Source organism: Manacus vitellinus, unplaced genomic scaffold (genome assembly GCF_001715985.3).
Source record: "Manacus vitellinus isolate BGI_N305 unplaced genomic scaffold, ASM171598v3 scaffold_44_pilon, whole genome shotgun sequence".
Lineage (NCBI taxonomy): Eukaryota > Metazoa > Chordata > Aves > Passeriformes > Pipridae > Manacus > Manacus vitellinus.
The window spans coordinates 4,365,058-4,387,742 of NW_021940565.1; the positions used below are offsets into that span (position 1 = coordinate 4,365,058).

At 40.7% G+C, this 22,685-nt stretch overlaps 1 protein-coding gene across 2 annotated transcripts; it reads left to right on the top strand.

Moving 5' to 3' along the window:
• Nucleotides 1–3,484: 3,484 nt before the first annotated feature.
• On the top strand, nucleotides 3,485–16,525 carry RO60 (Ro60, Y RNA binding protein). Of its 2 annotated transcripts, XM_008926434.3 has the most exons (9): nucleotides 3,485–3,526; nucleotides 7,711–8,313; nucleotides 8,993–9,213; nucleotides 9,468–9,614; nucleotides 10,887–11,024; nucleotides 11,182–11,298; nucleotides 12,027–12,140; nucleotides 12,538–12,684; nucleotides 13,912–16,525. In XM_008926434.3, exons 2-9 carry the CDS (start codon nucleotides 7,734–7,736, stop codon nucleotides 14,062–14,064), a joined length of 1,617 nt encoding a protein of 538 aa, XP_008924682.2. In that variant the 5' UTR covers nucleotides 3,485–3,526; nucleotides 7,711–7,733; the 3' UTR covers nucleotides 14,065–16,525. The 2 variants fall into 2 exon arrangements, with proteins under 2 accessions (XP_008924682.2, XP_025751580.1); XM_025895795.2 differs by lacking the exon at nucleotides 3,485–3,526 and having other exon boundaries at nucleotides 7,929–8,084.
• The last annotated feature ends 6,160 nt before the right edge of the window (nucleotides 16,526–22,685 follow it).

Below are 22,685 nucleotides of genomic sequence, written 5' to 3' on the forward strand. Positions count from 1 at the left end.
AAAAAAAGATCACCTGTACTGATGAAAAGTATTGAATCCAGAAGTCTATACTGTAATTTAACTGTATGCTGGTAGGGTAATTCTGTTCACTATTTATAAACACAGGGAAGTTCCACTGAAATTTTCAGATGTGGTCTTTTAATTGGGCAGAAGACAATTCAGGTTTCCTTCTGTAAATGTTAAACAAACCCAATTTAAATTAGCATTCAGCCTGTAACTTACTTAAGTCAGTGCCAGTTTTCCTGGTTACTGCAACTATTACAGCTGCACAACTCTCATTTGAATTGGTTAGTGATAAATACCTGTCAAAACATTTGTCAATCCCATACAAGAGCAGGAACTAAAGTTCTGGTAATCCTTCCAGACACAGATGAAACATTCAAAGAGGAGTTCTCATGAAACTTCCAGTTTTCTACTAAAAATACATCATGCTTTTCAGACTGCACCAATTGCTGCATCTTCTGAGAGGTTAATTATGCAAGTGTGGGATATCCACGCAGGATACAGGTCCAGGTTAGATGACACTTTCCTCTTAAAATCTTGTCTATTAATAAGGGTAACAATGTATCATGGACAAAATGGTAAAAGAACTAATGTTGCCTAATGAGAACAGAACTGTTCCATATGACACCAGCTGTTCTCAGCTACAACAAGCCTATTTGCCTTCACATACACATGGAAGTGGCTCTGCAGGAAAAACGAGTTACAGAGGTACATAAGTACAGTAAAGTAATTTATTTTAGACAACAGATGCAATATCATTACGTGAGGAAGTAAGGAAAATAAAAGCAAGGAACAGAAATTTGTCACAGAATTTGTTAAAAGATATAATGCAAGCTAATGGCAAAAACATTAGAAATCTATTTCCACATTCTAGCCACTATTAGGATCTCTCTCAAAACCTGGAAAAGCTAGATTAAGGATCAAGGCATTAATAAAAAGCAATTTAACTGTCAGGTATTCCATTAAATCAAAATCCTAATAAACTTCCGTGGAAACTGAAGGAAAAAACACAAATTCAAAAAACCCCAAACAAAAAAGCCACCAAAACCACACCTGAGTTTCCTACACATTCTTTCGGTGACTTCAGACAAATGTAAATAAAAAACATGTGCCTTACTTCAGTTTTTCAAAGTTCTCTGGTTCCAAACTCCATATTTCTTCAACTTGTGCTCCTCTACAGCCTGAAACAAGGAAAAATACAGGTTTCTTCAACTAACCCATTTAAAAGGGACGCAGCCACTAAACAAAGAAATATGAAAGAAAATACATAAAGACATATGTAACACTTACAACTTGTATGCCCAGGTTATGGATAAGTCTATCTATAGGCTTTATATTTAAGAAAGAAGCAGAGGAGATTAAAATGTCTTTGGCCATCTTCTGTCCTCCACTCAACTGAAAACAACACTGTTTTCAAAGACATTATCAGCCAGTCCAAAGCAGAACTTGAAACATTTATCTCCAGGAAAAGACCCATGGTAGTAGACTGAAAATACTGTAAATGATACACTCAAGCAAGACATTTGCATAAGACAGAGCCCAAAAGGTTCAATACTTAAAATGTGGAAGATTAATCCATAGGTTAAATAAAAAGAGAAAAGGAGAGGCATGTCTGGACTTGTGAAAAAAAGACAGGACAGAAACTATGAATCAACCTAGCATAAAATCATTTTGCTTCTTTGGCCAATTCCTGTGTAGACTTAGCTGTTCATTATAACCATACACTCACAGTATCACCAAAGATTTTAAACGCAATTCCACATAAAATTTAATATTCTAGAAGACCAAGCAGCCCCTTGTAGACTCCCCAGTCCAATGCCAAGGCCCATAGCTCAGCCCTGGGGGGCTTGTTCTCCCCTTCTTCCAGGCAACTGGCGACAAAACGAGAGGACAGTCTTAAGCTGCACCAGGGGAGGTTTAGGCTGGACATCAGGAGGAATTTATTCACAGAAGGAGCGCTTAGATATTGGAATGGACTGCCGAGGGAGGTGGTGGATTCACCGTCCCTGGTGGTGTTTCAGGAAAGACTGGACGCGGCACTCAATGCCACGGTCTGGTTCACAGAGCGGTGCTCGGTCACGGGTCGGACTCAATGACCACAGAGGTCTCTTCAAACCTCAGTGATTCGGTGACTCCACGCGGCGCGTCCTCACCGCGCTCCCCGCAGCGCGCAACACGTGCCGTGGCGAGGCCACGTGGGCGAGGGCCCCGTGGGCGAGGCCCGTGGGCGAGGGCCCCGGGGCGAGGGCCCCGGGGGCGAGGCCCGTGGCGAGGCCCCCGTGGGCGCCGCCCGCACAGCCGCGCTGGGCCCGGGGGCTCCGCCGCCCGCGCGGCTGCGCGGACGGACAGCGGCCGGAGTCACAAAGAGACGGCTCGTCCCCAACCCGCGCAAGCCCGCTCCACTCCGCTGCAGCGCCGGCCGAGCCCCGCGGCCCCGCTCCGCGCGAGCCCCGCACTCTCGCCGTGGGCACGCTGCCGCACCGACCGCGCGGGGAACAGCCCCGCGAAGCCCCCGCCGCCCTCCGGCCCCGCCGCCTCTCACCCGAAGCCCTTGATGATGTTCGGTGAAGGACGCCCGGGTCGCTCGCCATTGAGGCACCCACTCGCCGGCGCTGCTGGCCCCCCGGACATGGCGGCTCCGCCCGCGCTCAGCCGCGCTGGCCGCCCGCGCCGCTCCTTCCTTTCCCGGCAGGACCCGCGCCGGGAAGCGCCATGGAGAGGGCGGTGGGCGCCGCAGGAAAGCGGAGGCGCGACTGGATCCGCGGGCAGCCGCCGCGCGGCTCCGGCACCTCGCCCGGCCGCGGGAGGACCGCGCCCACGCCCCGCGGGCCGTGTCGGGCGGCTGCCGGGGAGGGCGGAGGTGCGGGACCCGCGTACGCCGCGCGGGAAGCGGGGCCGGCCCCCGAGCGCGGCTTCATCCGGGGCACCGCGCGCGGGGCGCGGGCCCCATCCGGGTCCCGGCGATGTGTCGGGCCGCGGCGGGGCGGGGGCCGGTGGGGTAGTCGCGGAAGCTCCTCGGCGGCCCGCCCAGCGGGCAAAGCCTGCCCGCCCTGCGCGCGCCGGCCGCGCCCCGCCCGCCGCTCGCTGTCCCCGGCGCGTCCCACGGCCCGTTCCCCGCGAGCTCCGGCGCATCGGCCCCGCCCGTGGCCGCGGCCAAGCAGGCAAGTGGCGCGTCCCGGGGTGCGGGGGGAGCGGGGTGCGGGCTCCCCGTGCCGGCCCCGGGGGGCCCCAGGGATGGTGGCGGAATGTGGGGAAGCCAGGGGGGCACTCCCGGCGGCACCGGGGCGAGAGGAACCCCGCGGGGCGGCGCCGGGCGTGTCCCGCTTTTACGCAGCTCCCCCGTCACGTGTGTTTATCGCCTTTATAAAGACTGACAGCTGCGCTCCGGTATCGGCTTTAGGTGCTCCTACCTCGTAATTCTCTTCTGCGTAAGCTAAGCTGCCTTTGCCCCCCGGTCAGAGCATTTTTTTTTTTTTTAAGCAGGCGGATTCTTGCAAATGGTGCGGTAGAAACGTGTGAGTGGGTATGTGATTCGTGTACTCTGATATCTCCTGTGCTGCTATGGGACATGGCTCCGTTTGTGATTTGGGAAGTGTTCTCCTGGAGTTAAATTGACGTAGAAGTGCTTATTTTCAGAAGTATGGGGACTATGTTGTCCGAGCTGTGCTATAGCACAGGCCTGTTTTGTTACCACCATAATTTGGTCTGATGGTTTTAGTCTCTCTGCTCAGTGAATCAGAAGACAGTATTTATAATCTTCAGTTTAATTTCAAGGACTGAGTGGGAGGGTGCAGTTTCTTGTGGAACGAAGTATATATGGTTTTGAAATATTTGAAGACAATTTGAAGCGTTGTCTTTAAAAGTTGTCAGTGAGTTTTCTACATCTGACTTTTTCAAAGCTTAATTCCATCGGCTTTCAACAAAGTTTGGTTCATGATTGTTAACCTGGCAGTTAAACTTAAGAACTTAAGCTAGAATGTACAGTTCTGTTAATGGTTGTTCTTTATGTGTTTTTTTCATATATACCTGAAACTTGTGCTTTAAGACATTTTATTTCTTAGGAAGACTCATGGCTAATTGTGAAAGTCATAGAAATTAATAAAGGTCAATTTACAGAACTAAATCATGCTTTGGCACAGCAACATAAAGGTGTTGACTTAGCAATTGAGACGTAAGTGTAGACTGTTTCAGAGCAGTCAAAGCCATATTTTACTTAGTAATTCATATGATGATTGGAATATAGTGTTTTTCCTCTTCCCTTAATTACGGGGAGCAACCATGGAGTTTAGTTCAGCAATTTTTGTTGTAAAATACCTAGTCTGTGACTTCTAAGGCTTTTCACATATTTGCTTGTATCCCAGTAGCTCAAAAATTGAAAATGCTTATGGGGCCAGAGTATCATTGATAAATCCTCCATGAGTGTTTGAAATTCAGGTTTCCTGCTGTAGCTCAGCAGATGAAGAGTTGGGTTATGGTAGAACATAAGTTAAATGAGTATATGCATTTATCCATCTGTGAGAGTGAAGGTTGTCTGTTGTGCAGGTGTTAAAGGAGAAAGTAAGATTGAGGTCTGGGCAGAGGAGAGACACTGGTCTGAGGGAGGGAATAGCTTTGGGAACTTGTGAGATTAAAATGTAAAATAGGGTTAGAAATGGCCAACATGACTTGAATAGCTCAACTGAGAGTAAGTGCTTTTCAGGTAGTTCCTGGCTAAGTGTCAGTTTGATACTTTTAGTGTGACTGTTTAGTGGTGGTATAAATTGCAGATTTCAAAGGTAATTTTTAAAATAGATATTTATTTTAAAGAATTTACAGTTTGTGGTAGGATCCAAAATATTAGGTTGTGTTGAATCTCTTTTTAAAGTTCTGAGGCAGCAAGAAGCCATTTGAGACAAGTTTGTGTCCTAGATTTCATATCAGAAAGCATTAACAACTTTATTAAAGGTTTCAGAAGACTTACTGTGGGCATTTTTAATGGGGTAAGTGCTGCAGGGAATTCACTCTGGTGACATACTGTGTTCTATCTGAGAAGATAACTTTGAGAGCTGAGTGAACATGAAGCTCTACAAAAGGTGGAGGTTCTAACAGCATCTGGTTCTGGAGCTCGTAGTATATTTCTGAGAAGGCAAATTAAAGTGCTAAGTGTCAGAAAAACTAAGAGTTGCTTCAGAAAAGCAAGGAGTGTACATTTGCAGCTATCTTTTCTATTATGGGTTCGTGTCAGAAGCCTGTGGATGGAGGCACATAACTCTTTTTGACGCTGAGTCCATGAATAGCCTAGTCCATACAAAAGTAAATATAAAAATTGTACCTTATTAACATGCCTAAGTTAGGTTACTTACACAGTGTAATAGAGGAGTGCAGCAGGAGAATTTTTTTTGTCTGAGGGTTAGCTCTAAACTTCTTTAAAACAATGCAATTAAAATCATACAGCATATTTGCACGTAGCAATGGAGAAGTGAATTGTTTGCCTTTCAGGATGGTACCTTTAATGGAAATACGGATCTTGTGTCACAGTATTTTATAAAAAATCTAGATTTCAAATCAGATAAATATCATTTTTAAATTGAGAAATGGTATAATTTTTAGATTTGTTCCCATCCGCAGGGTGGTGATGACGATGGCAGCTAATTTGTATTAGTGACTAGAAAACTGAGTGTGTGAGGACTCGTGAGACTCTCCAAGTGAAAATTCAAATAAAGTGGACATATCAGAAGGAACCTGTGCACAAATTGATAAACACAGGAAAAAACTCTGAAATATTCCAAGTAGTGCTGATATTTCTTAATATAATCAGCCAAGTGAGACGTTTGATTTAACCAAAGACATGGTTCTTCCAGTTCATTTTAAGTCTTGACAATCCATAGGTGACTGAAAAGAGTTTTCTCATTTGTCTCATTTTAATGTAGTAGTATTTATTTTAGCAGGGGTATGAAAGATACAACAAGAAATTTTTCTCAATATTTCATGTACATGGAGATCTCATTATGCATCATGATCCTTTATGCTACTCATTCTTATCTTTCCTTCAAGATAATGGTGTTTTTCAGTATCCATGTACTGGAAATAAATGAATCTAGACATTAAAAGGTGCTGATATGGTATTCATGCGCTGAGAATACCACCCTTGTTATTTTCAGTGTATTTGCATGCCTCAGATGTCTGTGAAAAAGTCAGCTCAACCATGATTTGTATTTAAATAGGTTTGGCAGGAGACATGGTTAGAATATATAGTTTAATCACTAAGAAAAATAGTGATGCTCTGAATGATACAATGAAAGATATTTCTTAGATAATTTCTAACTGAAACCTGCTTTTTTAAACCAAGTGCCAGCATATGGCTTCTGTTTTTGTGATTTTAGGAGATTGTAGAATGTAATGGGAGCGCTGCTGGTTATCATTTGGTTCTGGAGGCAGATCAGCACAGATGTTGTACAGGAAAAACAGGAAAGGTGCATTTCTAGTCACTTACAGAGAAAGGGAAATTCTGTGTCAAAGAGCGAGGGAAGTTGTTTGTAAACAAAGTGCTTACCTAAACTGGGGGGGAAAACGTCTCTGTCTGTGTTAGTCACATTTATTTATTCTAGCTTATCCTGGTAAATGGATAATAAAAAAAAAGATAATAAAAAATAAAAACAAGTGCTTTTATTCATCTTCAGTATCGGCAGGAGCATGTCAAAAGTAGATATTTGCAATACTTTAGAATTGTTCAGTGGATTTCTTGGAAATGTCATTTGTGTGTTCTCAGACTTCAGTCTGTGTGTATTTTGAGATGTGTACAGTTTGATGGAGTGGATTATTGGTGCTGCTTTTTTTTTTAATAGGAGCTCTTGGTGCTATTTAATGTCTCTTTATTATTTGGCGAGAACTGAGACAACTAAATTTATTGTTGCACTATTAATGTTTTGGAGGTAGTGATGATGATGAATTTTTTTACCCTTGCCTTGCTGATTTGATTTCACCTGCATTTAATTAATTTTAAATGTCATGGCTTGAATATTACCATGCTGGATGTTCTCCAAGTAGGAGCAGTGATGTTGCCTGCAAATATTACAGCTGAACTCTCTTACAACTCAGGAGTGTATAAAGATCTGAAAGACTGAGAATTTTTTTGCTGTAAAGTGGTACAGAATTTTTTATGTCTCGAGTTTTCTTTCATCTCACTTGGAACAGCAGACTATTTGAGCCTGTAACAAAGATAATTCATTCTTGAGGTACTCAGTTGTTAAAAAGCTGTTGTCTAAGCCTCACAGAGACCCACCATATATAAACTCTCATGAAGTCTTCTGACTAAACAGTTTTTAATTATTTTAGTTCTATATTTTACCCTTATTTTTCTCCAGTTGGTCAGTATTAGCAATTCTTCAGCAAAATAGAGTAGGGTAAGATGTGAGTTTTGAGCTGTTTAGTCTGCAATCCAAAAATCTAGGTAAGAAAGTCATGTAATCTATTAGTGGCAAAAGGCTTTAACATCAGACATGTTTTTTGTGTGGTTTCTAAGCTTGTTCCAAAGAAGTAAGTTTGTCACCATTATAACTCAGAGATTTTTTTTTGTTGTTTGTTTTCCCCCAAAAATGTGTATTATTGCACACCGAGAGCGCACTCTGATTAATTTTATGAAGGAAACGTGTAGACCAGATACATTCGCTTTGCTAAAAAGCGATAAAAGAGTAGTCATCTTTTTTATAAAATTTATTATTCTTTCAGCAGACCCCTTGGAAGTCTAAACCATGGAGGATGAGGAGAGCGGAGTGCAGCCCCCGAGTGAGAAGCCGGCGCCCGGCTCCGAGGGCGGTGACCTGTGGAGTGTCACCGACACCAGCCGACTGCGGCGCTTCTTGTGCTTCGGCTCCGAGTGCGGCGCTTACCACGTCAAGGAGCAGAAGCTGGGCTTCGAAAATGCAGAAGCCTTGCTAAGACTGATCGAAGAGGGCAGGGGTTGTGAAGTTGTTGAAGAAATAAAAGCCTTTAGCCAAGAGGGCAGAGCAGCAAAGCAGGAGCCCCTGCTTTTTGCCCTTGCGGTTTGCTCGCAGTGCTCTGATGTGAAAACGAAGCAAGTGGCGTTTAAGGCTGTCCCCGAGGTGTGTTGCATACCAACCCATCTCTTTACTTTCATCCAGTTTAAAAAAGATCTGAAGGAGGGCATGAAATGTGGCATGTGGGGCCGTGCACTGAGGAAAGCTGTTGCAGATTGGTACAATGGAAAGAATGGCATGGCTCTTGCTTTAGCAGTTACAAAATATAAGCAAAGAAGTGGTTGGTCTCATAAAGATCTTCTGAGGTTGTCCCACCTAAAACCTGCCAGTGAAGGTAATAAATTTTTATTTACCTGAAAATACTGTGTTTTAAACCTTTTATATTTATTGTGGAACTATTTTGGAAACCCAAGTACCATTGTAGATGAATTCTTAGGGAGGGTATCTTGTAAATTGCGTAGTAAAAATGTGAGACTTTGTATCAGAAAATTGACCTGTTTGTCTTCAAGATAAACAGTTTGTTCTTTTTCTTCCGTATGTCAAGAGAAGATAAAATAACACAATTTCCTCATTTTGTTCTTATTTCCTTACAAATGATGAAATAACACTTTTTTGTTATTTGTTAAGATCTGTTGGTTTCAAATCATAGAATCATAGAATGGTTTGGGTTGGAAGGGACCTTAAAGATCATCTTGTTCCAAGCCCCTGCCAGGGACAGGGACACCTTCCACTAGACTGTGTTGCTCAGAGCTCCATCCAGCCTGGCCTTGAACACTTCTAGGGATGGGGCATCTTCAACTTCTCTGGGCAACTTAGCAAAGATATTAGGCTTCTTAGTTCTAAGGAGATTAATACAGTAATTATAAGTACTGCTCTAAATTGTATGTCTGACCTTTTTAATAGGTGTTTAGCAGGTCTGAGATTGAAACCTGCTGACTCATTAGCGTGAGAGTGATAAATGCCAGTATACAGATGGTAATCCTGCTGGGAAAAATGTTTTCTTTTTTCAACAGGAATTGCTATAGTCACTAAATATATTACCAAGGGGTGGAAAGATGTCCAAGAAGCTTATAAAGAGAAAGCAGTTTCTATTGAGACTGAAAAACTCTTAAAGTATCTGGAGGCTGTGGAGAAAGTAAAACGCACAAAAGATGAATTGGAAGTTATTCATTTGATAGAGGAATATGGTCTAGTTAGAGAGCATCTCCTGACAAACCACCTGAAATCTAAAGAGGTAGGTAAACTTCATTAGCTTTGAATTCTCTTTAGGGTAATGCTTTTTAGAGTCCTAAGTCTAGATTTCTGTAAAAAGTAGCCGTTATGCTGTTCTTCAAGTTGTTTGCCCAAAGAGCTGATTTAAAGTAATTAAGTTCAATGTATAATTTGTACATTTATTTTAAAATATGCTTATTCAATGTACAGATTTCAGTTCTTGTAGTTTGGGAATCTCGTCTTTCTGTTTTTTCACTTCTCTTTCTTTGACCATAGGTTTGGAAGGCACTGCTGAAGGAAATGCCCATTTCTGTATTGTTGAGAAATTTAGGAAAGCTGACAGCAAATTCAGTGCTGGAACCACGAGGTTCAGAAGTGGCAATAGTATGTGAAAAACTGAGAAATGAGAAACTGCTAAAAAAGGTAAGAACTTTTTCATAATCGATGCCAGCCCTTGTGGGTTTTAATCTCTTCCTTTGCTGTATTTCTTCAGCCAACTTCTTTACAAAATAAAACTGATGTTCTTTGGAGGAACTGTGTAGTTTATTCTAAAATGAGGGCTGTGGCAAGCTTTAGCTCTGGGGTTCATGTGTTCCTTCTGAGTCTTGTAATTTAGAATCAGCAATGCAAGCTTAAAAAGGGAGTGAAGTCACTTGTATAAGATCCTAGAAAGCGAATGAAGAAACTAGCATAGCAGTTGAGGGGAAAAGGAGATTTTCTCCTTTCAGATTGCTTTACTATCCATCAAAGAGGTAAGAAAATAAGAGGGAAAAGAGGATTCCCCAAAGGGAGAAGAAAATATCCAGGAATGTAACGGAAGATAGAAAGGACAAGTGCCTTTACCAACAGTTTTGTGAATTGGGAAGATTAAAATAAGGACCCTTAAATTATTCAAGACTATTCAAAGCTAATTTGAGCACAACAACTTCAGTCCCTTTTTTCCCGTCCCACTGCTCTTCCCTTTCTCTGGTTCCTTCTTTAATCAGGCATAGGCACTGGAGAAGGGAGAGCAAAGATGGTGGTGCAGTACCTTGATGGAAGAAAGGTGGTGGACAGGTGTTCAGATTTGCTGAGGTTCGCTGCTGGCAGTGATCAGTGACTGAAACTCCCCTTGAGAAAAAAAATAACAAAATGTTGATAACTCAGTAAAGCAAAGATGTGGCTTAGCATGAAACAAATGATATGGTTTATGTATGGAAAGCAAAAAAAGAAAAATGTTTGGAATGTTTTATAGCAAGAGGAAAATGAATGCTGTATTCTGAAAATAGTTTCTTTGTCCAGTGTTATTGTATTGGATATAAAACTAGTTTTAAGTTTGTTCTTTTTCTAGCTCAGCTCCTTTCCCCTCAGCAGGACAGGGACTTTCTCTTAGTGTAAACCTGTGATGGACAATCATAAAGCTGTGAAGTTTTACCAAAATTCTGGTGATGGCTTAATATTTGGTGTTGATTGGAGGATTCTGGAAAGGTGATGAGGTCCGTCACCAGTGACTGAGGAGTATCAGTTCATACAACAGCTGTGGAAAGGCTGCATGAACTCCTGAAATTTAGCGAATTTAAAGTAACAGTGTACTGAGCCAGAGATTTTTGTAGGAGAACTGTATTTTCTTGTTCAGTTTGTTATTACTTTGTTGGTTTTTTTTTTAAAGGAGGTCAAATTTTCAAGAAGCTCAGTTTTTATTTCTTTTGCCTGTAGGGTAAAATACATCCATTGCATATTTTGGTTGCATTAGAAACATATAAAGCTGGACATGGAAGCAGAGGGAAGCTTTGGTGGCGTCCTGATGAAGACATTTTAGAAGCTTTAGATGCCTCATTTTACAGAGCTTTCAAGGTAATACAGTTCTTCAGTTTGTTAAGCCTTTTTAAAGGTTCTATGTTTTCTGAAAGCTTATCACGAAAAGTTTGTGGGGTGGGTAACAGTGCTAAAACTTTGGTGACAATATTAATTATGTGTATCTATCTTCTTTTTTTCTCTTTTTTCCTTTTAGACACTTGAACCAACAGGAAAACGCTTCTTACTTGCAGTTGATGTCAGTGCATCGATGACACAAAAGGTTTTGGGCAGTGTGCTCAATGCGAGCACCGTTGCAGCAACGATGTGTATGGTGAGGCATTGCATTTCTTCTGTTTGTAACTGGTCTTTTGATACAAAGGTGCTCTAAAGCTGGTTAGAAATCAGGAGGAAACTTATATATAATATTTTTTTGGGTATGGAAGACGTGACCTTGTGCCTTACTGGTAGATCAGTTCCTTAAAGTTCCTGGTAACCATATTAAGAAAGATCAGTTTCAAGAAGTTGGTTTCAAGGATAAACCAAAGTGGTCAGGGCAGCTTTTTCACTTAGCTGAAAATATATTTTAATTTTTTTTCAGAGGCACTTATGGAATAATACAGATTGGATTAAGAAATTTTAGAATAAATCCTGTGTACATTTGAGTTATCCGTGTGGCCTTTATTCACAGTCACTTTCCCCTCAATTTGGTGTTGCAAAGCTGCTGTGTTGCATTATATTCTTGTATTACAGAGGAGTTGAACTTTTGTTAGTGTTTAAAAACACTCAATATTTTAAGTCAGAGGGGAGAGAAGAAATATAGAAGTATCTTTAGTTGTAGTAATTAGAGCAGTTCTTGAGCTCTGATTTTGGCAGTGCTTATTTACAGTAAAATATTACAGAATATTTAAAGTGTAGAGTGAACTGTTGGTGCACGTGAGGACCCTGGTGTCTTAAATGCAAGAGCATGTCATGCTGTGTGTTTGGTAGGGAGTGGCTCAATCCAGACATTAAAAATTCAGAGTAATATAACTGAATTATTTTTGTCTTCCTCTTTCTCAGGTTGTAGCACGTACTGAGAAGGATTCCCACATTGCTGCCTTTTCACATGAAATGGTCCCATGTCCAGTGATGGCTGATATGACGTTACCTCAAGTTTTAGTGAAAATGTATGAAGTATGTAAAAACAAACAAACAAACAAAGCCTCAGCAGTTACATTGTATTTTCTTTGTAATCAGTTTTATTATTTTGTTTAATGTGTATCTCTGTAGCAAAACATTGGATTTTTTGGTCCCTTTTATTTAGAGAAAGTCAAAAAAATGTCAATATTTCAGATATTAAACATTGCAATTTAGAATGGCAGTGCTAGGTCACAATGAGTTGAAAAGAATGTTAAAAAAAACCCCAACTCAACTAAAAAAAAAACCTGGACAAAACTAAGATGAAATGACTACGTTTAACAAAAAAACCTCTGTGTGATAAAGCATGAAGTTTACATAAAAGGTAATTTTTCCATGGTTTACTAATTTCAGTATTAATGTGTTCCATATATATTTATATTTTTCCCTTAAGATTCCAGTGGGTACCACTGATTGTTCCCTTCCAATGATATGGGCTCAGAAAACTCAGAGGGCTGTTGATGTCTTCATTGTATTTACTGATAATGAGACCTTTGCTGGAAATACTCCTCCTGCAGCAGCCCTTAGAGAGTACCGAGAGGTAAATATGCTTCTGACTGTTTATGATTAGTGAATGCAGTACAAAATAAATACCAGCTCTAAAGATGTTTTAGGGACTGAAGTAGTTGTGGCTTTGTTTCAGTAAATAATTATATATTGTTAAAAACTGCTCAGTTCTGCAGTTAGGTAGAATTAGTGGACACAGGGCACTAATTGTGCACATTTAAAACCACAGAATTACTATAAGGATTTGTAATTAGCCTACCCTGCTTGGGGTATTGCAATATCCATGAAACTTTGTTTGCTATTCAGGGAGTATATGAATTTTTGCATTCTCTATATAATTGATTGAATACATTTTTTAATAGTTCTTACAGAATGAAATTTGGCTCACAGAATTAAATTTACCGTTGGTGTCTGCAGTAGATACCAAAAAGTTTAAATAAAGTAATGAAGATAAGCCTATAGGAAGGTGTCAGTAGGGTGAGGTGGCACTATTTTCTGAAGAAAGCCCATTATGTTGTAAAGAGACTATTCTAAGCTTAATAATTTTAAAATAGAACAAAGAAAAATAAACCTTTCCAAGCACATTGCTATTAGAAACTCAGAAAGCAATCTTTTAAAGAAACTATTTTTTAAACTACAAAAAGTACTTCTGGTAAGCATGTGTGTGTGGACTGTGTTTTAGTTTTCTTAGTTGAAATTAGCTCCCATTCCTAAATTTGTTCTGTAAAGAAAGAGTTCCTGCACTCTGGCCTTCATGCCACTTGCTTGCTTTACCTTAGAGATTACTTACCTGCAAATTCAGTTTATTTAGGAGAATTGTCCAGACCACAGTTGTTGTATTTATTCAAGCAACATTTGGAAATCCTTGCCTTAGACAAAAACGCACTCTCTGAGTCTGTTAGGTGACTTCATAATTATTATTGAGTTGTCTCTAAGAATGAACTGCATAATAGCAAATGCAGTGTTTGCATTTGAAATAATGTACAAATTGTAGTATTGCAGGAAATTTTTGCTAATATACCTCATTGCAATTATTTCCATTTATTTAAATATGTCTGCTACAGGTTAAACACAATGTTAGCAGGCAGTCTTCAGCTCTGACTGTGGCATATCTCGTTTCTATCAGTATGGCTATTCAGACAGTGGTTTATGCAAGCAAGATTTGACCCTCTGGCATGTTTAAGTTACTGTATATATATGTTCTGCCATGTTTTACTCTGTATGTGTTTTCTGACTTTTTTTTTTTCTGTCCTTCCTCTAGAAAATGGGTATTCCTGCTAAACTGATTGTTTGTGGAATGACCTCAAATGGTTTTACAGTGGCAGATCCAGATGACAGAGGCATGTTGGATATATGTGGCTTTGATACAGGAGCTTTGGAGGTTATTCGAAACTTCATTTTGGATTTGATTTAATTTTTCTAGGCATTTGCTCTTCCCAGTGGGTCCATTGCTGGCAACAGACTTCACCCTGGGAACTCCCAGGCAAATATACTTTATTAGAATATGGCATATTATATACATATCAGAATGTTACGTGAGGTGGTGGCAGTTCAAGCATCTCTGACTAGAGCTTCTCACTAAGGTGTTTGTAAGGTTGAACATAACTATGGTCTCATGCAAATCCTAACTAATTAAGAAAAACTCAGCACTTGCATCTCTAGTGTCAAAATAACTGTCAGTAGCCAGTGATCCCTCTGCTACTGGAGGTGGCACCACATGTCACCCCTGTCACGCCTGGGCTTGGTGCCACACAGGAACACCCTGCGCAGCTCGGACACTCCTGGTTGTGCCCGTCAGTTGAATCAGGTTGCCCTTCAGAACCCTGCAGCACAGCTGGCAACCCTTCTCCACACCCTTTAAGAAAGGCACCTCGACTCCTGAACCACCTTCCTTGTCTCCAGCATGCTTATTTTCCCAAGGCAGTTTAGTTTTTTTTTCCCGTCCATGCACTCGAGACTTTTCTTGGACTTATTCCTGGATCAGTCTAGGCACCACGGAGCTGGAGTTTCCCAGAGCATCATCCCTTGAGTGATACCCACAGTAACTGTGTGCTCAGAGTCCTGTGGCCCATCAAAAACCAGTCTGTATCTGTTCCAGAGGGTAAACAGGACCCCCTGTCATGACCAGATAACAGCAAGGGCACAATGTGCTGTACAAACCCTTGGTCCACTCAGCTTCAGCAAGGTCTGCCTGGCCAGCCTGGCCTGCCCCACATGCATCACCCCGTCCCTGTTGTCCTCCAGTTCCACAGCATCCACTGACTTGAAGAGAGGGATAGTTTTGCCTGGGCCTATGGAAGATGCCACCACAGCAAACATTTCCATGGCATCGTGCCAGACCCTGCTCTTGCTGTCCACCAGTGCTGGAGTCAGCCCAAATGCCAGCTTGGCCAAGTCCAGCTCCCCAGTAGGGTAAGTGAAGAAGGCCATGATGATGACCACGTCCTCTTGGACTCTGGAGTTGTTGAGCTGCAGGTACTCTCACTGCAGCAGCAGGCCCAGCTCCTGCTGAGAATGCGCTGCTTTCCTCAGCCACAAGAGCAGGGGCTTGTACTCCTGCTGGATGGCCAGCTTCTTGTCCCCCCAGGACTTCACCAACAGCAGAGATGAGTGGTGCCAGGAAGGCCTGGACCTGGTCACCCAGTGCCAGCAGATGGATCACCTTCAGTGCCCTGAGCACCACTTGGAGTAGTTGAGGAGTGTGTTAAGGAAGCTGATGAGCCCCAGGAAGCCAAGGGCAGGGATAGAGGTTGCTGCTGCCTGGCTGGCACCTCGAACCACCCTCTTCAGCTCCTCCACAGCTTGAGTGCAGTTCTTATTGTCCTCCTGGTCCAGTAGGTGAGCCTGCAGCTCCTGGGTCAAAAATCTGGACTTCAGGATGGGCTGGATGGGAGGCAGTGGTGCTGTGTCCTTACCCACCTGCAGACTCCTCCAGCTCCAGCCTAGGAGCAGAATGAAGTCCCCATAATCCAAGAGGAAGCAGTGACCTGGTGCTCCACTTAAACAGAAACAACTCTATGGGACCGGATGCAATCCATCCAAGGGTACTGAGAGAGCTGGCAGACGAGCTGGCCAAGCCACTCTCCATCATTTTTCATTAGTCCTGGCTCACCAGGGAGATCCCAGATGACTGGAGGTTGGTCAATGTGACATCCAGGAAACTACAGGTCTGTCAGCCTGACCTTGGTGCCGGGAAGGTTACTGAACAGATCGTCTTGATCACACAGCACATGCAGGACAACCAGGGGAGCAGGCCCAGCCAGCAGGGGTTTATGAAAGGCAGGTCCTGCTCCACCAGCCTGATGATCTTCTGTGACATAGTGACCTGCAGAGTGGATGAGGGAAAGGCTGGAGATACGTCTGCCTGGACTGTAGGAAAGCATTTGACGCTGTTTCCCACAGCATTCTCCTGGAGAAGCTGACAGCCCATGGCTTGGATGGGTGCACTGTTCAGTGAATAGAGAACTGCTGATGGCCGGGCCCAGAGAGTGGTGGTGAAGGGAGTTGCCTCCAGCTGGTGGCTGATCACCAGTGATGTCCCCCAGGGGTCAGCAGGGGGGCCAGTCCTGTTTAACATCTTATTGATCTGGATGAGAGGATCATTTACCTATGACCTGAGGTTGGGCAGCAGGAGGGTTGATGGCCTGGAGGAGAGGAAGGTGCTGCAGGGGGATATGGGCAGCCTGGGTCCATGGGCCCAGGACTATTGGATGAAGTTCAACAAGGCCAAGTGCTGGGTCCTGCACTTGAGTCACAACCACCCCGTGCAGCACTCCAGGCTTGGGGAAGAGTGGCTGGAAAGCTGCCTGGTGGGAAAGGATCTGACCTGTATCAGCAATAGTGGGGCCAGCAGGACCAGGACAATGATTGTCCCTCTGGACTCGGCACTGGTGAGGCCACACCTCAAATCCTGTGTCTAGTCAAGCATTGGAACAAGCTGTCCAGGGAAGTGGTGGAATCATCATCTCTGGAAGTGGTCAAAAAACTCGTGGATGTGGTGCTTAGGGGCGTGGCTGAGTGGTAGATGTGGCAGTGTTAGGTTAAAGGTTGGACTCAATGAACTTAGAAGTCATTTCCAACCATAATGATCCTGTGATTCTTTGTTACCTTTTTGTGAAGGGAAAACAAGAAAAGCGGATGAGAAATCTCTTTTCTCTTTTTTCCTGTTGCACACGATTTAAAATAACAGTGGGAAGTTTGCTAAAAGTGGCTACAGGGTATACATAATTTAATTTCACTTATAATAGGTTATAAATATGGAGAGATTTTTAATTTCCCCCTCCCCTGTTGCTGTGGAATGCTTGTTTGCGAGAATAAATTGACCAATTACTTTTAGAATGGGGCTGGAAAAAAATGGATTTAGTATTTTTAATAATGTCAGTTTAACAGCAACTTCACTGAGAGGGACTTTTCTTTGGGCTTTTTTAAATCTTTGTATTTTAAGCATTACTAAGGTTCAATGGTTTCCATGGTTACAGTTAAAACCTACTAAACCTAAAAGTATTTTCTGGTACATATTGAGACCATGTGACTGTGATACAGGATAAAAGTTATCCAGGGAAATTTTATACTCATAAAACTGAAAGTGGAAGAGCTCATGCCAGTCTTTTTCTCTGTAGATCATCATCTGAGTTTTCTGGAGTAAATATCTCTTTAGATAAATTGAGGGGCAGTTTCTGCACCATACAGTTTCAGAAGCACTATTTTAGAATTAATACGCTTTACAGGAAGTTCTAAAGACTGTTTATAGTAGAAAAAGACCTTGGAAATGACTGGGATGCCACATTCAGTCCATGTTACAACTTCAGGAAGCATAAGCACACTTTCAGCAAGAGAGATCAACAAGTGCATGTGTCTTGGCCTGCTCTCCAAAGCTGAGTGGGAACAACCAGAAACCATAAGCTACTTTGTTTTTTTTCCAAAAGAATGTATTCAGTAATACAGAAACAATCCTCCTAACAGGAGAGTATTTCATTTTTAAAAATATTTTTGTAGATTAACGCTACTTCTGATTTCATGAATTAATTCAAGCTAACATATTTCAAAACTACCTCCAGTTTATAGTGACCAATTCTTAAAAACTTTTATGAACTGTACAGTTGCATCTTTCATGTTCACAAAATCTTGTTTAGGAAGTGATTGAAACTGGATTCTTTTTTTTATTTTTTATTTTTAGTCTTATAGTAAGACTGTGAGTAAACAAGGAGAAAGCTAGTGAGTATCTTACCACTTTGGAACAGGGATTGATAGCAATTCATGTGTATATGTATTTAATTCTGTGTGTGTTTTATATGTGTCAGTATGGGGGGAAGTTAAAAGATCTCTTTAGTAGATCAGTCTTAAAAGATTAGAAAGGTTTTTTTAGTGATGCTTTTACAACTTCCTCTAAAACATATGTGTGTCAGCCTCTTTTATGCTAATGATGGCTGTTTTAAACAGTGAATTTGATGTTAATTTGAAAATAATTATGATGTATAAAAATAACGCATTTACCCGTTGTGGTAAATAACATGTAAGACCATATTTTTCTGCCTAAAACCTAAGCTTTTAAATGTAAATTCATATTATACTTTTGATACTTGTAACACTTTTCTTTTTGCCTCATACATATTAATTACAAATCCAGAGCTCGCATTCTGTAGTGCGGGTATCTCTTTTGGTGCTAAAACAGGATGTTACATGTTACTGAAGGTATTCTGCTACTTACTTACACTCTCCTTTAATAAATAAACCAAACCAGTGAGGGAAGCCTTTTCTGACATTAAAACCAGGGCTTAAAGAACTGATGGTAGGAGTGTTACCTTTCAGTGAACATTAATGTAGTTACTTGTGAATTATCACTGCTCTTACAGTATAGCTCTGATAGAAAGCTTGGAGAATACAGGACTGCCACCAGCTCCTCAGGTGACATCAAGGAAAAAAAAACGTGTTCCTACAAAAGCTGAGACATAGCACTTTGAGTTTGAAAAAGAAAACCAGCCATTTCATGTGAAAAATTGCATATCGTTCTTAGCATCTAAACAAAACACCATATCAATGTGGGGAGTAAACTCATTTGCTCAATACATGTTAATAATTATTTCAAGTAAATGCACTGATGTTTTGGGGTTGGTTTTGGTAGTAATGTGTTTTAAATTACGCAGTAGTCAAACATCTGATTAGGTGTTTCCTCTAAGCTAGAGATGTTGAAAATAACTGATGTACTTTTGCAAGTACTTTTTCTTACTTGGAGTAGTATTTGTGAAGTCATAGGAAATATTTTGGACTAAATATAAAATGAAAACTTAAACAGGTGTTTCAAGTAATTTTTAAGTAAACTTACTGCAAATAAAAGGTTAGAATAGTTACTAACAGATTGAATGAACGGTTATAGTGGTGTTGCATCTTTGAAAGCAGTCCAGTTTAAAATACTTGAACTAGAGTGTGTAAGTAAAGGTGAACTTTTCAGTAGAACTGATAGAAATTGTAGCTCCCTGTATTTATTGCCACTGGATAGCTCTGACCCATAATAAAAGATAGTCATCCATGCTAGGGTACATAATACACTCCTAAACATTTATAGTGTCTCTGTACAAAAAAATCTTGCTAGAAATAGAATGTTCTAAGTGGTTTGGTTACACAGTGTAAAACTAGCACTGGTGAGACCACATTGTCATCTGCTCCTCCCTTAAGATTTACACAGAGAGGGGAAAATGAAGTAAATGCTGACAGCTGAAACTTCATAGTGTGACCTTTGTTCCTATGATTTTCTTTTTGGGTTTGTTATTATCTTCCAGGAAGGGGCATAGAATAACAATGCTGTGTATTCCTTTTCCCTAGATCTTTGTCTTTCCTGGATCTTTATCTGCCCATACCCTGAATTTTAGAGGACAGCATGACTCATTTGCCATAACATAAATGCACTGACTTTAGTGTTCAGTTATTAAACTGGTAATTTCCAAACCAATATCTAGACATGTAAAGAAGCAATAATTACTGTAATGCTTCAAAAATAATAGAAAAAAGTGAACTAAGACAGAGTTGCTAAGCTGAAGCATTAGTTCAGTGTACGATAAATGACCTACCTTTTCACCAAAGAGGAGGCAGGGACTCTTTGAAATTAATAGTGGTGTTTGCATTGGAGGAACACTTTGGCTAACAAAGCAGAAATGGGGCTGTAATTGTGCAATGCAGTTTATCAGTAAAAATTGAACAGGGAGAAGTTTAAAGCTAGTTAATTTTATTCAAAATATTGATTAAAATAAGTCTAAATGCAGAGTGCAACAGCAGAGTGGATGAACACAGGTTTCCTGATATCTGACAGAACTGAGAGGTTTCGCTTTGGCTGCCATTTCACTGTGACCCTCTTAACAATTCTGCAGTATTAAACAATGAGGCAGTCTAAGGCTGTAATGTTCAGGCATTTTAAGAAAGAAAAAAAGGTTCTAATGGTTGGAAGCACAACAGAGGTAAAACATTCTTCTGTAATGAAGGGCTGTAAGGAACAAACATCAAAGGCCAAGGTTCTTCATGGAAGGGACACAATCAAGAATGTGGAGAGGGCCAAGAAATAGAATTTCGTGTCAGGAATTTTAGACCTGGAGCAAGGAGTAGGAGCGTTTGGGATGCTTGTAGAATGAGGTTACAGGCAAAATATGGGGTCTTTACCTACATTCCTCTGTGTTTAAAAAAAAAGAAAAGTCTAAAAGTAGGTGTAGCTCTGAAGTCAGAAGGGCTAGTCTAAATGCCCACTGTGTGAAGGCTACTAATAACTGGCCCTAAAATACCTTGCTGCTTAAAACCACTGTTAAACCTCTTTATTAAACATAAATCATAAGGGGGGGTTGTGTTGTTCTTTTGCATTGTTGTTGTTTAACTGGTGCCCATAAATGGTTATGGCTTTAAAAGGCTATTCAACAAAATACGTATTCTTGGCTTAAAGAAACACCAGCAGTTTTGGAAGTGTATTTTAATAATGGCTCTGTCTGTAAGAACCCTATGAAAATATTTTTGTGCATTGCAAAAAATGCTGTGCTGCTGAACCATGTACCTGACTCACAGCTACTGTAACAGAAGCTTTAGTTTTGATTCCATTTGGGTTTTTTCTTCTATTACCTTTTTGCTTTACCCTTCCTTTTTTCTGTTAACGTTGATTTTTTTCTGCTTTCCCTTCTCTTCGTCACCTCAGGCCTATACTTGAATCTTTTTTTCACAAGCTCTCATCCATTCCTTTTTTTTATTTTTGCCTCTGTTCTGCCTTTTTGCTGTCATTGAGCGCTTAGCTACTTACACCGGAACTGATGTCATAGTATTTATTTTAATTTTTTTAAGAATGGATAAACTTTTTTCTTTAATTATGTAAATCTTTTTCGAAACATTCGATTTGCTGTATGTATCAGATTTTTGGCAAAACTTTGTGTAAAAATCAGTGACAAAAGTATACTTTGTTTATTTACAAAAATCCAACACCTGCCTGTGAATGACTTTATTTTTATAAAGTAACCTCTTACAATTGGCTTTTCAAATTTTTTTCTAGAATTAGCTCAGTGGTTTGAAACTTTTTATTCCATTAAATATTATCAAGCTGCTGTCATGGGCAGAATTAGGCAAACATTTAAATTAATATTCTGGATAAATGAGCAGCTTCTTAGCAGTATTGACCAGAGGAAGTCTTTAAAGAATAGGCTGTAGAAATAAACCTCAGCAAAGAATCATTTACTTGTGCTTTTAATCCTTACTTTCTCTGACACTTGATCAGTTTATGGGTTTATTTTGCTGTCTGCAGTGGTTTGCAGTGCAGATATGCTGTAAGCAAGCTGGTTTAATGACTTTCTTGCTGGAATGGTAGAGATTTCATCTCACCATGACACAGTATTGTGTACAAATTGCTGAGTAAGAGTTTGGGGGGGGTGAAGGTAATACACTAACTAGGACAGTATATTGTGTATGTGCTGCTCTGAGAGATAACATGTAAGATTAGCTGATTTCGGCAGAAGGTATGGTGTCTTTAAATATGTGTGCTTACATATTTGGATTTATAATTTTGATACTTAAAGCGTGGTTTCTTTAGGTGTTTCTGCATTTTGACTTTTAAGTTCAAAAATATATATATATATTTGCATATATATGAGGTATGTGGAGAACTTTTGCAAATGCTTCATTAACGAATAATGAATATAAATAGTTGTTTCCCTAATGTTAACCAGCTTCTTAAGAGTTAAGCACAACTAGTTACAAATAAAATGTCTTTTCATTCTCCTATAAAAGTGCAGTTCTACTCTTTAAAAAGAATTCTGTATAAAAAAGCAACAGATGGGCACATTCACAGATCTGTCTGCTTAGTTAAAAAACTCAGTGTTTGTTTCCAGTTTCTCAGACTTAGAAGCATGGGATTTAGGCTGGATGAGCAGGTATCCATATCTTTTAGTGGATACATTTTAATATTCAGATCCCAGGGTAAGCATATTTTAAGATAAACAGCTTTGTCCTGGAGACAGTGCTGGGCACAAAATTATGGAAATTTTTAATTACTGTTCTTGAGTCTCTTAATTTGTTTGTTGTTTGGTTGTTTTTTTTTTTTATTATTTCCTAGAGTAGAACCACACTTTAACTGCCATATCATGTTTAAATAACTTAAACATAACATGGCTTTGTGCCATCCAATAATGAAGGCACTGTCTTGCTGCTACTTTCTGTGAAATTATACACAATTAATGAAAAACTATTTGGATGGGGAGCCTTAATATGGTTAAAAAGAAACATGATTAACCCTTTGGGTGCCTTAAAACATATCTCCTTTGATAGACGGGCACTCACTTGGATCTGCAGGCATACAGCACGTTTTCTCCAGCTGGATTAGATTATTGCCTTAAGTGACAGTGCCCTGGGATTTCCGAAGCTTGGAACTCAAAGGGTTATTTTAGACTACTGTTTGAAAAACAAGTCCCTAAACAGGGAACAAAATGAAAAGGTCTTTGAAAAATTCCTTTGTGTACTATTGTTATTATTTTTACATGATGGGTTTATCAGCTTTCAGGGGCAAAATTATTGCTAAAC